Source organism: Azolla caroliniana, unplaced genomic scaffold (assembly GCF_043228905.1).
Source record: "Azolla caroliniana isolate FFs.n. ecotype wild unplaced genomic scaffold, voAzoCaro1.0.p SCAF_10, whole genome shotgun sequence".
Classification (NCBI taxonomy): domain Eukaryota; kingdom Viridiplantae; phylum Streptophyta; class Polypodiopsida; order Salviniales; family Salviniaceae; genus Azolla; species Azolla caroliniana.
This window is the reverse complement of record NW_028230445.1, coordinates 19244343-19260239: the sequence shown is the minus strand read 5'-3', so window position 1 is coordinate 19260239 and position 15897 is coordinate 19244343. Positions and strand designations below refer to the sequence as shown.

General features: G+C 37.2%; 1 protein-coding gene across 1 annotated transcript; it reads right to left on the bottom strand.

Moving 5' to 3' along the window:
• Positions 1-12118: 12118 nt before the first annotated feature.
• Positions 12119-15165, bottom strand: LOC147859402 (uncharacterized). Its single transcript, XM_087325843.1, has 2 exons — positions 14829-15165; positions 12119-13728 (listed from the first exon to the last, which is right to left on the bottom strand). The coding sequence occupies exon 2, from the start codon at positions 13691-13693 to the stop codon at positions 12560-12562; it is 1134 nt and encodes a 377-aa protein (XP_087181969.1). The 5' UTR covers positions 13694-13728; positions 14829-15165; the 3' UTR covers positions 12119-12559.
• Between the last annotated feature and the right edge of the window lie 732 nt (positions 15166-15897).

The following is a 15897-nucleotide window of genomic DNA, read 5'->3' as shown; positions in this document are numbered from 1 at the left end:
TGTGTGTGTATGTGTATGTGTATGTGTATGTGTATGTGTATGTGTATGTGTATGTGTGTGTTGTGTGAGCGAAAGAGAGTAGTATTAAAACATGGAGGGGGAAACAGAGCATATGCTCTGTTAGTGTTGATAATGTATGTCAACGAAGCTTTTGTGTGAATTGATGGAAAAAAGATGGAGCAATAAAAGGAGGAAGAAGACTAAATAAATAAATAGATAATTAAATAATTAAATAATTAAATATAATAGTTTCTATCATCATCATGCCTTCCTTCACCTCATCATTCCCCCCCTCAATTTCTCCATTGTTTTTTGGCTTTGGCTTTGTCAACCAACCATAGTCTCAAATCTAAGCAAGTTTTACACTTTGATTCTTCCTAAAATATCATATACATATAGAACTTATAAGAGTCCCACCATATTAAGAGCACCTACCTTTCGACTCTTTTGTTTTTCCTTTTTTATCGCAACCATGGGATGGCCTCTTGTGTCCCTCCCTCTCATGTGTGTGCCACATCCTCCCCTCGTGACCCAATCCCTTCTCCATCCCTCTTTCGGTGCACCCTCCCTGCCCTCTACCTATATACTTTGTCCCTTCCATTTTGTCCATGTCGAATGCCATGAGAAAACACAATGTTTATTACTTCACAAATGCAACCAAATCGTCTGATTTAACATCGACTGGTGTGGTGGTATGATATGGTCGCGGAATAGTTGCTTTACGAGTATCGTTAAGTCATATCTCTTTCTTTTCCATGACATAATAACGAACATGCGAGAATACAATATATTTATAGGAATCTAATAGAAATATTAAATAATTGGATCATATTTTTTCCCCCTTCGATTTGTGTATATTAACAACCAACAATTTTAAATATTCAACTAACATTTTTTTTGTAAATAAGGGAAGCATTGTTTTCAAGCTGTTAAGCTCTACCATTTTGAGAACGCAAAAATGTCGTAATCAATGTTGAATGGTCATTTCTAATTGTTGATGCTACATGCATTTTACTTCTGTTTGTGAATTCATGTATTGTTGTAGACAAAGAAAAGTCACGCAAATTTGTTATCCTCCTTTTTCGATCCCTCCTAACTATGCATTGTACAGGTTTGTCTTTCTAACTCTCGAAGAACAATTTGCATCTCTCTCTCTCTCTCTCTCTATATATATATATATAAATATATATCCTAACCACATTATATATTATGGTGGGTGTCCATGACCATTTGCTTTGTTGAATAAAGTCAATTTCAAGACTACTGTGCATAGAATTGTCAATTAATCTTGTACTGTATGTCCCAACTCACACAACATACAAAGTTAACACTAATTTAATGCAACACTTGTGTTTTGAACATGACCAAGAATTAACAATTCTAAAACATGGAATGTTTTCTATATGTCATTTCATGTTATGCAATATGAGAACGGGATTTTGAAACTCCCTACCTAGCAATGTTGCTCTTCAAAAACATGGGAGAAGATATATGAGAACATGAGAAGTTTCAACAAGGAATTGACCATGCAAGTTAATATGGGATTTGCATAAGATTTCAGGTTAGTATATGGGAAAAGGTTATATTCATGAATTTTATGATAAATGGGTCTTTTATACATAGTCAATGTACAAGTCCTCACTACGGAATAAAATAGTATTTTCTTTCAAATTGTTCTAGTCATGTTTCTCATTATGTTTTACTACATCAAATTCTTTCCACATCTTTCAGTGGTCAATATCTACCCATGTCAAAAAGCTTGTCCTCTTTTGGGGCATTTAAGTGTTTGTACTTTTATTGCAGACACCATATATCATCTAATTAGTGACCCTCTAAGATACAAAGTAATCAAGTTTCATGAGGATCTCAAAGTGGAGGCTTCCCTCATTGGTTCTCTACTATTTGATGTCATGTGTCTACTCATTTCATCGTGGTCGCTTCAATAGCCTATTGTCTGACTTTTGATTTCATTAATCATGCTAATGATGTTGGAACTTGAACACCTTCCATATGGTTAGCGTGTATTAAAATTTTATGCAAATTCATTAGTCTTGTCTAGCTTTAACTATTATTGCACTTGGATCACAATAATTTGCATGTAAGGATACCAAACAAGCTACTAGATTATAGAGATGTACATACTAGACATGCTAGCCTTGAAATGACAATTGTGCTTTGAGAATAGAATGAGTCAAACTCAATTGTATTTTGATAGATGGACTACATACCAAATGATTGTTATTATCATTATAATCTCCATGTAGTTAAATTATCCTACTATATTGAAAACATCTTGTTACTAGAGTAATACTCAAAATTTGGCTTGTTATAGATCTCACGGTGGTTGTGAACATTTTGTGCGGAGTAGAAAGGATTAGGAAAGATATGCTCTCCTTTTTTGGCTCGACGGTAATGACAACTATCTTAGAGGGAGATCGTATACTAAAGGATAAACAATGCACATTGTGTATATTGAATGGAGAAAAATGCAATTTCAAATTCCTTATTCAATGTTAGACATCAAGAATGTTACAGAAAAGCTAGTTATTTATTAGAGAATAGGTGGTTCATGAGGAGCATCAACATTTTCAATGTAATTAGAAGTTTCAAAGACTTATTCTCAAGCACACTACCCAATATCTCCATGTAAAAACATTATTTGTACAAATTTTCTGTAGAAAATATTGTAGATATACGGTAGTGAAAATGTGAATTCCAACACAGAAGCAAGCATAACGTCTTAATTTTCCATGAAATACAAATTTGTATTCCAAAAGTCTCATCATTCACCTTTCCCAATCATTATGATGTTGCACAATCTCCAATATAGTTAATGTGTCTAATGATTACAAAGAGTTAACATTAGGTAGCTTTCATTAATAGGTGTCTAACACTTCCCAACCATCATATCTTCACTATTATTTGCACTTGCCTCCTAGGCATTCCTTGTGGATTTCAATGATATAGCAACCAATTGTGAAGTTATTGGAGTCATTTGTAGTCGGCCCCCATTGTTCATCCAATGATCACAACTCTAAACTTTTGAGGTTCTTTGCCAAAGGGATTGGACCAGATCCGAGATTTACCTCATATGATGTCATGTGTTCTTTAATGCATACAATAGTATGCATTTTGTCATTTGAAACACTAGGATTTGGCAGCATGTGAAAACATCCCTCAACATGTAAACTTCTTTTAGAAGTTCTAAGCGAACAAAGACCTAATGTTTTGCATGTCCGTATATGCATGCCAAATTTTACTATGGACATCAATTAAATGAACAACTTCTATATAATGGAAGGATTCAAGGTGAAGATGAATAGATATCATTCATCATTGTCTATGTCAAATATATCCAATGGGTCTAAATTGGAACATAATCATAGTGCGTGTTCGTGTCTGCGATGTAAACCATTTCCTGAGCCGTACAACAACAACACTGATGCGTCGAAGGAGATGTTCGTTGATTGGGGCACCCTTCCCAATTGGTCCCGATGGAACGCGTGTATGGTTGATAAGTTACTCTCAGTGTTCAAAATTGATTAACAAGCATTGGAATTGAGAGTGTAGATTCTGATCGGGAGAGAAACATGCTCATGATTGAAAATATGGGGCCAACAAGCTCAAAATGGTGTAAGGTGGATCACTGAATTAGAGTGTACAGTAAATTTGTGATGTTGTTTAAGCACGACAACATTTATAACGGATTAGTCTCCTTTTGTTTGCCAACAATTCTGATAGTCAGAGCATGTTGAAAGTGATTATGTAGGTTGTGTATTGTTTGCATATAAGCACAATCAGACAAACAACACGAAGGTCAACAATGTCTTTCCCGAAGTTTAACAAGTGGAAGCTCTAGACATGAAAATTAGTAGCTAGCTTGCAAATTTGGCTGGACCTGTGATCTCAAGGAATCCATGGAATGGGTTCGCTGACATTTGGAGTGGAAGAGGATGGAGATTTGTGGCAAAATTTGGAATGCAAAGGTTTAGAGAAGCAATTAAAGACGTGGATATAGTCAATGTAGATAAAGTGTTTAGATGCATTGAAGAGAGAGAGAGAGAGAGAGAGAGAGAGAGAGAGAGAGAGAGAGAGAGAGAGAGAGAGAGAGAGAGAGAGATTCACTGAGCCCAGATGGATGTAGCTCAGTTGGTAAGGTTGCCCAATGGAGACTAGGTGGTCATGGGTTCAACCCCTACATTCCACAATGGCATCTAGTGAATTAAGAGATATATATGAAGTATATTGTTAAGAATTAGGTAAGTAATTAAGTATGGGTTAATTAGTACCTAATTAAGTGATTAGTTGATAAGCAGAAAATTATGTGATATGTGTGTGAGAGGAAGAGAGAGAGAAAGATACACTTATGAACAACACAAGATGGGGGGTGAGTAAGTATATTAAATTAGCATTATCATCATCAAATTCAAAAATACCCACAATGAGGTATATATACATCTCATGTGCAAGGGTGCACATGTGTGAGTGGAATATAGGTACTAAGGTGTAAGTCCTATATTAAATGTACTTAGGAGTGGAGGATCTAGAATATCCCACTTAAGTACAAGGTCCTATTTAAGGCGTTATAGTCAACACTTCTAACTAGATTCTATCTAGGTAACTACGAAGTTACATGGTTGACTAACTAACTAAACTAAGTTGAGCTTGATCTCTCAAGATATATAATAGAGAGAAGTGAGAAAATTGGGTTTCGAACCTAAGACACAATGCTTGTAGTGTTAACAACTTACCACTAGGGTAAGCTAATTACAATAATAAAAAAAGAGAGGGAGGGAGGGAGGGAGGGAGAGAGAGAGATATTAGCAACTTACCACTAGGGGAAGCTAATTACGATAAATAAATAAAAAGAGAGAGGGAGGGAGGGAGAGAGAGATATTAGCCTTTTATAAGGCCAAAATTGGCCCATGAGAGAATTGGTTTACAACAAAAATGGGATATTTACCCATTCATCGAAAGTAAAATAAATAAATCAAACTTAATGAAATGGCTTTATACTAGGTCTAGTTTCATTTCCATCCAAGTCTCTCGAAAAGAAGCGGGAGGTCAAAGGGTTTCGATGTGGATGTGGTCCGTGGTCCCAATGTAAAAGGTACCCCAACCATAGCTTCTTGTCAGCATAGCTCACATTCCCTTTTCTTCTTAATCGTTTCTACTCCATGTCGAGTAGTTTTGAAGCCCAACATCCGAGGGTGTTTGGTTGTTCTTTGCATTTCTGCTTCCTCAAGAGAGAGGCCGAGTGGTGTAAGTGTATCCACATTCACCGTCTTCCCCTGTTCTTGAAAATTTACACTAGTTACATTTTGATGAATATTAAAAGGGTTATGGTTAACACTTTGTAATTTATTCTCCCTATGTTGTTTTAGCTCTAATATATACCTACCTAGTCTCTTTATATCCGAGATATCTAATAGATTGGAGAGGGTCCTTATATGTCTTGGTATTCTACCCTTATCTCAACATAAGTTGGACACTTGCATGTAAAGTGATACTCATCCTCCACCTCTATGTGACATAACCTACATAGCCTTTCCTCTCTAAGAAGACAAATGGATTCATCAAAATAAGAGGAGAATGTAATGATATTAACAAGAAGAATAAGACTACAAGAATATGGTGAAGACTGGCATTGAAACGGAATAGTTCATCAATGACAAAAGCACCCTATGTATGTTCGCTACTTTACATCATGATCACCACTTGTTCATGGAAGTATGTTGTTTGGCTATCATATGTTGACATGAATGATGTGGTATTTCATAATATCACATTTATGGGCTAGATTATCTATAAGAAATTAATAAATTTATATATAAAATGATACCTTATTGGAATATTGATGATGAAATTCTGTTATAACTTCTATGGCATTAGGGATATTTTCAAAAGACCCCCACATTCAATCGCTAAGCATATAAACTTAACCATTCAACCAAGTAATATAATTTATTGTTCACAACCTTGGAGTCGAAAGTAGTTTTCACCTCATATTTTGGACCATCAACAAGTTCAACATGCGGAGGAGAATAAAACACAAGTTCAACATGCGGATGGCAACGACGAGCTCACGAGCTCAATCACTCGGACACGCAAACTCAACAAGAGTAGAGTAGTGACAAGTACATGGGAAAACACAAACACAATGAGGCACTCAGTGAACTAACGATCATAAGAGAAAATAGGAAAGATTACAACCAGACGTGGTCGACAAAGAGCTTCGAGGTCACTACAAACACACACGCACGTAGACATTAGCGAGCCTCTGATCGGGTGCACACAGGCTACCAACGTGAAACGGAGGCCTCGCAGCACATTGACAGGGAAACCAGAAAACGGAGAATAGGAGGGAAGCCTGCAAAGCTCGGTCCGGCAACACTTCGTTCTCCAATTCCTCGATCCCCTCTCAATCTTCTCTCTCCTCCTTTTATAACTAGACGAGGGTGAAACCGTTTACATCAGCTGTAAAGACAACTACTTTTCACTCAGATTCTCTCCTTGATTCTCTCACATCATATCTCTAACTCCTCTCTATACGTGTGGGATGTAAAGTACTTTATTAAATCACCCTACCTAGTATTCAACGCACATAAGTATTTACACAAGTTTGTACATAAAGACTAGTTCGTGTGCATACGTGCACAGCCCCGTTCCCGCGCTCTCTGGCCCCTTTTCTCCTTTAGCCGATTCGGCCCATGTTGAGCTTGTCTTTCAACAAGATGGTTGTACAAAAATTTCCCAACTTGTCAAGAGACTCGAGAGAAGTGCAAATGCTTTGATTTCTTCTTCGAAATTCAAGCCTTGCAAGGAGATTTCAGTCAACACCCTACTGAAGGTGTTGATATGGGAGGTTGTTGGCTCGGTTTCCCTCATCTTCATATTGAAGAATTGCCGAATTAGGATGAGTTTCAAGAGCATGACTTCTTTTCGTATATTGATTGTAATTTCTCCCATAGGGAGAATGTAGTCGTCCCCTTGGTCATAGGGAGAATGTAGACGTTCTCGTCTAAGTGCATTCAGATGGTCAACCTCGCTATTTCATCGAGTGTTTGCCATTCTTATGTTATCATCATTGTCGGCTTACTGTTGTTCTGAATCGCCTCTATTTGGCGTTTGATGATCAACACGTCTTGCATCATTTCCTTCTGAAGGGCAGAATTTTTGCAGTCAAACTTACGTATTTCGCAGCCTGTGGTAGATGTCGAAACCATAGTTCTTATGAAGGTCTTGGTTGGCCCAGACCTTTTCCTTCAAAAATGTTTCCTCTTCTTGTATTGATGCTACTGAGTTCCAACATCGTTATGATACCATTTTGTTGATGGAATGTGTGCCTTGAGTCGACTAGTATTTGATTGGTCATCTTATGCCGAATACTATATGGATCTTGTCAATGGAATGAGCAAACAAATCACAAGTAGAATACGATTAATACATTGTTCTAATCTCAACAAAGATAATGCACAATAGATAGAGAGAAAGTTAGTTGGAGCTCAAGGTGACTATTACATTAAAATCCCCCTGAACTTAATACAAAGAATTAATTCCCCTTATTTATAGTGGAGGTAATTAAGACCTAACTTAATAAGTGTGTTCACACTAGGATACAAGTGGGTAGACTAGGACTTTTGGCCTAACATTAAGCCTGAACAATTTACAACCAAGCAAAGTGATCCATCTGTCTTCCAAACAAAGAATGAATCCACTTGAAATTTCTCTAAAAACCTTGAGCTCTAATGGCACTAGATTATAAATTGGTTCCATTGTGGGTCTTTCATTAGTTGAAGATCAATAGGACAATCGTAAGGTCGATGTTTTGATATTAGCCTTGTTCTTATCAAGGATATCTTTAAAGTCTTCATACTTAGATGGACGGTTGCCATTTTTTTTGTGGAAGCCTAGGGGATCGCATTGTTATCACTGCAAAAATATAAACATTTCTTCTTTTTCTCCATCTTTAAGTAGCCTTTATAAAGAGATTGTTGAGATCTAATGATGCACTAGACTTGAGTTTCGAACAATAGGGAAGTTAGGTGTGGTTTTTTGTGATTCTAGCGGTTTTCCTCAATCAATCTCTAGATTGTGAAGCCTAAACCAAGGTAGAACAAGGCCATTTGGATTTTCAACATTGTGGCATATGTATATTGAATGAAATCACACAACCTAGTTGACCAAGAACTACATGAATTGACTTAGACTCAACAATAGGTCGGCCATTAACTATGGCAAATGTTGGACAAGACAATGGTTTTAGGAAGCTTTTATGTGAAGCATGGGTTGGCTCATGAATCTAAGAGAGCATAAGCAAGGTTCAACTAAGATGTAAAGCTATATTGACAATATAAATAAGAAACAAGACAAAATCAAACAGCAAGATAAGTAGATCAAAGAAGAAATTGAAGATGTGAAGGACAAGATGAAGAATGCTTTTGTTTGGATCAACGCATTGGATTCTAGTACAGTTGAGTTCCATAGTAAATATGTTGAGTTGGTGAAATCCAATGATGTGTCACCACAAAAGTATGATGCATCTTGTGAGGTTTTCCAAGAACTAGAGTATAAGATCCTAGCCTTGAGACTGTGTCCATAGAATGTGACTTCCTTGATGATAATGCTAAGAAGATGGGTCCTAATCTACACAAGATGACATGTTCTAGAAAACAAAGATTGAATAGTCTTTATAAAGAGCTCTCAAGATTTTTAAACCATGCCTGATAATGAATATGGTGACATCATAGAATGGCTTGAGCATGAAGTGGATCAAAAGTCTCACAAACTAGAGGTTAGGATTCAAAAGATAGAGTTTAATTTTAATCATGTCTAAGACAACATACTCTTTTACATATGCACCACACACACATACACACGCCCATGCCTACTCACCCGCACACATGTAAACATACATACATACATACATACATACATACATACATACATACATACATACATACATACATACATACATACATACATACATACACATACACATGCATCCATCCATCCATCCATGCATTAATCATACATACGCACATGCACACACACATTCATCCATCCATCTATACATGTAGTTACACCATCCATGCATTAATCATGGATGCATGCAACTATTAAGTACCTATGGTACGTAGCATGACCCATGAAGACATAAACATCAACACTAGTATTGCCCTGAGGGCAACCTTTGTAAAAGAGTAATAAAAGTTACTTTTTGTGACTTTTTAGCTTAAACTATGTTCATTAACTTTCTCTTCCATTATAACCTAAGCTAGAGCTCTCTCTCTCTCTCTCTCTCTCTCTCTCTACTTACTTCCATACACTCATTGTAAGTTGAGGGATTAGAGTTAATTGCTAATTAGCCAAACCCTAATCCTCCTATGTTATGTGTTGAGTGACTTCCTTATTTGATCAAGGTGTGGTAGTGTTTCTCATGAGTAATGTTTACTTCCATGTGTGTATGTACTTAACACTTTGGCCTTTGTAAGGCATATGTTAACTTTTTTATTAGGATTCTATTAGTGAGGCGTGAGTGAGAATTTGTGAGGTTAGGGTTTGTGAAGTTAGAGGATTGAGGGTGATTGACAATTTCCCTAGCCTGGTCTGTCACGAATACAATATCAATCAACATTATTGGTGTGGAGATACAACTTTAGTATTACGAAGACATGAACTTGGGTGTAACACACGTAGAGTTTACATAGTTGAATATGCATGGATATATTTACATGCATAGTATGAACCATACGTACCATACGCGCATTCATGGTAAACACCCTTCAAGAATGGTAAATACCATACTTTTGGATTAACTATTTATTATGAGGTAAATAAACCTTAAAAAACAAAAAAAATCTTTAAGAAAGGGAAATAAAACAAAAAAATACAAGAATGTTTGAATAACATTCGCATTCGTTTTCCAATGTAGGAAAACGAATGTTATGCTAGACGAACACAAATTTTACGTACTATGTTTACATGTATATGTGTATGTGCATGAACACATGCATGTATTTATGTAAATTTACAAGTGTGTTTTTGGGAGGGGGGGTTCATGCGCATGTATTATGTATGGATGTATGGATGTATGCATGTGCATGCACGTGTGTGTGTGTGTGTGTGTGTTTGTATTTATGTGTAGGCACACGCACATGCACAACTACACTATTGTGTTGCCAATGACACATTATTTGAAATGAGGTGAGAAATTTGTCTACTTTAAAACGTTATTTTCGAATATGTAAGAACAAAATACAAGTTTCGAAATTTGTGTCTTCACTTTTTGGAGATGGTAGGAGATTGTAGTTATCTCCTTGTGGAGAAATAGGATAGCATAGGAATCACATGGGTGGTTGCATGGAACCATCTAGCAACGCCCAAGATCCTTACGGGGAGTGATAATATTGGACTTATCTATGATATGAGGGCTTATTGATTTTTATTATTGGAAGACATGTGTTCACACTTACAACCATGGATGTATTTTGTCCAATATTTCATTGAGAATGAGGGTATAACACCGGTGGGAGACATCAATTAAGCTATCGTAGTGGTAATTACATATTAAAAGTATTTTACTTAAAACTCCTCATTCTTCATGTGTCCAATACTTGATTGTCTCATAGCTTGAAGCACTCTCATTACATCTTTAGACACCACTATCAAGTTGAGAGGATTGCAATTCTTTGCAAAAAGAGTTACTTGTGCCTTCTCAATTATTATCTTGTGTTGTAATTACAAATATTGCATTCTCAGTTTAATCGCTTGTTTCATTTGGGGGTGAAAAAGGTGGGAGATGTAGTTGAAGCTCAACGTCAAAGAATTTTGGAGTTTGTTGAAGCATGACAAATATTGTGCATCCTTTGGCCAAGTGACTATTAATCTCTTATACTGTTGCTCCATTGAGTCTCTTTCAACGGCTATCATCTACAGTTGAGCAAGAATTGAAGGTAGGTAACTTTGATTATGGATGATAGAATATCTTGAAACATCATTGGCATTTTAATTTGTCACTTCTAGCAAAATTCTTCATTTAGAGAGTATTGATTGTGGATTTGGCTCTGGGATTAGCCCTAAAGATATTTGGACTAGAAACAAACAATTGCTTATTTGCATTGTTTAAGTGGAAGTAGTAGTCGACAATGGCTCGACTCAAGCATGAACCGAGCTGTTAAACTGTTTTTAAACGGTTTGGCAGTTTGGCTTGGCATGATTTAGGCTTGAGCTTCCTTAACCGGTTTGAGCTTGGGTTGGGATTGCTCAAGCTGAACCGAACCATTATGGGCCAAACCAATTAAGCCAAAACTAAATTGTTGACAATTCCGAAGTGCAAGAAAGAACTTATTATTTCATGCAATGCTCGATTCCTCGACAAATTTGGAGGTACAATTCTTAGATTCTATAAGTTTTCTCACATTGTTATTTGACACAAAGACAAAGACAATGGGTGTTTACACAACCCATACAAATTGTGGCTCGCATTGTCACTTTAATAGGTTGAGTGGGAAATGGGCTTCTCAAAGATAGTTAAGACAATTAGCTAGAGAAGGAACCAACTCTTACTTGAGATTTGAATTAAATGATATTTGTTGCCATGAACATACCAGAAATATCCCATTCTCAAGAAGTATTGAAGAATGAAGACCTTGTCATTTGGAAAAACATGAACAATCGGAGAATTACCAAACGAAACTGCTATTATTGTGAATATTACACTTTTAAATATTGGATCCATGTTTTGTGTGTGAACATTACACAACTTTAAAACATTAAAAAAGAGTGTAGTGGCCGTCCAGAATTGAGGATTGCTGTTTTAACATTATATCCTTGTGGCCACGAGCTTCTCATTGATTTAAGAAAGCTCGATAGTCTTTTGAGAACAAGAAGGATTCTCTAAAAGAAATGCACATATAAGATATAAGGAATAATAAAGCCAAGTAAAACTTTCGGAAAGAAAAGGAAGGATTAACATAAAAAACGCCAGTTTTACACTGATTGATGAGCTTTCCAATCTGAGTACAAATTCCAATGCCTTATATAATATAGTATATCATCTGAGTACAAATCTGAGTTTTCCAATGAATAATTCTCTGCAACTTCAGAACAAAAGATGTGCTTCAATGTGAGCCTCCAATTTGTGATTAAAAAGCAATAATAATTTAGCTCATTAATTATCATTAGGGATGTTCCCTCAATTCTAATTCCACTAATTGAATTAAAAAAAGCTTACCATTAATAATAGCTCTTCCTTTGTGTGTGAAATAGATGGTTAAGCACCATCTAACCCTCTTGAGAATCCATACTCATACATTCTGAACCAGAATGATTCAAATCAATACATTCTCAGTGAGAATCAGCTGTGGTTTCAAGGACACTGTGACTAGGTCAAGTTAATGACAAGAATTCAAATGAGTAGGAATTCAAAGAGATGATGGACAGAGACGTCTCATCGTGAAAAGAAAACCTCTTCACTCTTCCCTTCTGTTAGTTAATGGAGAACTCGACAAACAAAACAGGAGCTCAAATTGAAGATATCACAAACATCACGATTTCATCATAAATCAGAGGTAGGATGAGGAGGAACATGAGGGTTCAAAGAAACATCAGGAGAGGCATTATACTGATTAGTTAAAGTTGAAGAAGATGAAGGCACAGGGAAAGGAACTTGTCTATAAATTCCACTATTTATAGTACTAGGGTTACTCATGATAGGGTGGTTAGGGTAAACCTGAGGTTCAGGGAGACCTCCTGGATACATAAATCTCAGCATTTCTTGATCGAAAGGAGAAGCTCGGAAAGCTGCTTCTGGTGTAAAATCAGTAGCATTAATGTTGACATTAGGAGCGTTGGCATTAGCATAAGCATATGCAGTAGCATTCGAATAAGCATTAGCATTAGCATTACCAAGCAATGTGGCTGATCCCGATCCAATTGAAGACAAAACTGTGCTAGTTGAAAGAGGTTTGAAAGCAGACCCTGAAGGTGTTTGGAAAGGTATCTGAGTAGTCTGAGCAATCATTTGTCTTTGTGTTTGCATTTGTGTCAGCAAATGATTGTTATAAACCCTAAAATTTGATGCTTCACCTATTGGTGGAGATTCTGACGCTTCTTCTTCTTCTTCTCCTTCTTCCTCTTCTCCTTCTTCTCCTTCTTCTCTATCTTCTTCATCTTCATTCTCCATAACTTGCTGCTCTTCCATGTTTAATCCATCTTCCCTGTCAAGCTCTTCTTCTTCATTATCATCTTTGCTAGCTTGCAACGTTAATCCATCCTTATTGTTAACCATATCTCTACCATTCTCAACAGGAACAGAGATTCCAGGCCCAAAAACAACACCCCGATAGACTATATTTGTATCTTTAACTCGAATTGTGACCAAATAACCCGAATCAAAGCATCCGTCAACAACTCCATGAACTGAACGACCCACAAAAGGTCTTTTTACTTCTGATACCTGTCCTTCTTCTGTCATAGCTAGGTTTGGTGACATCATATTCATACTCTTCTTTGTCTTTGATCCACCTTTCGTTGAATTTGAATCCAAAGTATTCTTCTTAGTCTCTACTTTATTTACTTTTTTCTCTGCGGATCCAACTATAAGCTGATCAGATTTGCGAGGTCTTCCTCTCTTCTTCTTTTGAGGTACTACTTCTCCTTCTCCAGTTCCATTTCCATTGATTTGCTCCATTGGTCTTCCTTTATTCCTCTGGCATTGTAGCGTAGCTGTGTACAAACAAACAAGCTTGAAATTCAGAGAATAAACTATTTCTCCACGTACTTTTCTTGTAAAATTTGTTTATTGATGAAAATTTCTGCTCTCCAGGAACATTTCTGACAAATAAGTATTTCTCCATGAACAATTCTGAGGAAACTGCCTTACTTGATCATTTCCGAGAGAGTTATTCTTCTATGAGAATTTCTCCACCAACAACTATTCTCCATGAGAATTTCTCAGAGAGTAGTGAATTTCTCCCAGAACTATTTGTCCACTTGAAGAAATTTTTTTCCATGAGAAATCCTCAGGTATAGAGTCTCCAAAAAAATGACATGGAAGCTGTTCTCCGTGAAACATTTCTAAGTAAACCACAATTCATGAGAATTTTGCAGTAAACAAATTCTCCACAAAAGTTTCTGAGAAAAATATTCTCTATCAATTATCGTCCACTTATAATCCGGCTACTGCTCTTGGAAAGAGCGAGATTTCATAACATTTCACATAACATGTTCACCTTACCTGCTTCCAAGCTTTCGCATGGAAGCTTAAATTGAAGGAAATCAAACTCTGTGGAGATCAATTATTTTGTTGCAGGCATTATTCTAAGAAAAAATACGAGATTTGTTATAAAGGACAGAGAAATTTTGAGAGGAGGATGAGAGGATACGGAGAATTGATGACGTCACTGAAGATGAAATACAGTTGAACTGAGAGGAAAGGTTAAAGAAATTCTTACGAATGTGAGAATGAAAAAGGGAACAGGTGTGTTTACACTCATATAATTCGATCTGATTGGAGTTACACGAAGGTATACTTCCAAGCGGGGAAAAACTACAGACCGGGTAAGTGCAGAGAACATGAGAGTGAAAGAAGAAAAAAACCAGTCATTCTCTTGCTCTATCTCGTTCTCTTTTTCCTTACACTTCCTTCTCCGTCTTTCCTAATTATTCGTCCTTCTACCCCTCCTCCGCAGCCTCTTTCTTATACTTCATCTTCTACTACTACTGCTGCTACTACTATTCGTAGTAGTTTCACCACTACGTCCTCTACTTCTACTTCTCTGCCTGAGCTGCGACGCTTAAAGCAACAATTTCAAAGGAAATCAAACCTGTTGGCACGAATTTGTTGACCAGGGGGCGCAGATCTGCAGCTGGAGCAGGAGGAGAACAAGAACAAGAAGAATGTGTGTGTGTGTGTGTGTGTGTGTGTGAGAGAGAGAGAGAGAGAGAGAGAGAGAACAGTGACAGACTGTGTGAGGGCGAAGAAGAAGAAGAAGAAGAAGAAGGAGATGGAGATGGAGATGGATGAAGAAGAAGGAGCAGGAGTGATTGAGGTGAGGAGAGAGGAAAGGCACCGCAAAGTGTGCAGAATGAATGAACGAATGAAAACGAGAGAGAGAGAGAGAGAGAGAGAGAGAGAGAGAGGGTCAGGTAGCCATGTTTTTCTCACCCTATTCTTCTTCTTCTTCGTCTTCTTCTTCTTCTTCTTTCTTCTACTACTTTCGTTTACTACTACTGCTGCTACAGTGTTGTAGTAGGGGTAAAATGCATAGTAACTTAGTAGTATGTAGGAATCTGGATGGCTAGTATTACCTGCTTCTTCTTCTTCTTCTTCTTCTGCTAGTGAAGCTCACAAATGTTATGTTAATTAAATAAGAATGTACATTTTAGGGACACACACTCTCTATGGACACACATGATCTCCGCCCCATTCCTTCGTAACCCTTTCAGCTGCCCAATCCCGCATGGTCTGTGCTTGCTTGTCGAACACCCCCCAAGAAACTATTACATTCGTGGCATGTCTCAGTTTGCTTCGCGTCTACACACTCGGTGCTCTTTGCGGAGCCTCACTTACATGTATGTGATTACAATGCTAGGTTGGGGGGTCGGGGAGGAGTGGCCTCTTTCTACATACTCTCGGACCTTCGAGCCCATTGACCCCCATTCCACCTAACATGTATGTGAAGCCTCCCTCACTTACACAAGCCCATATTGGGACACGAGCGAAAGTACGCACCATATATATAGCCCATGTATCTCTATGTGGTCACAATCCTACCACAATACTTAGCTAGTTACGTGTAACCTCACTCTCTTTGTGATGCTTAGAATGTTGAATGAGGTAATGAAACACAAGGGAAATTGTTATCTAAAATTATTTAGATATCCAAGGAGAAC

Coding starts and splice junctions, on each gene's coding strand:
- LOC147859402 (XM_087325843.1), bottom strand. CDS start 13,693: ATGGAGCAAATCAATGGAAATGGAACTGGAGAAGGAGAAGTAGTACCT.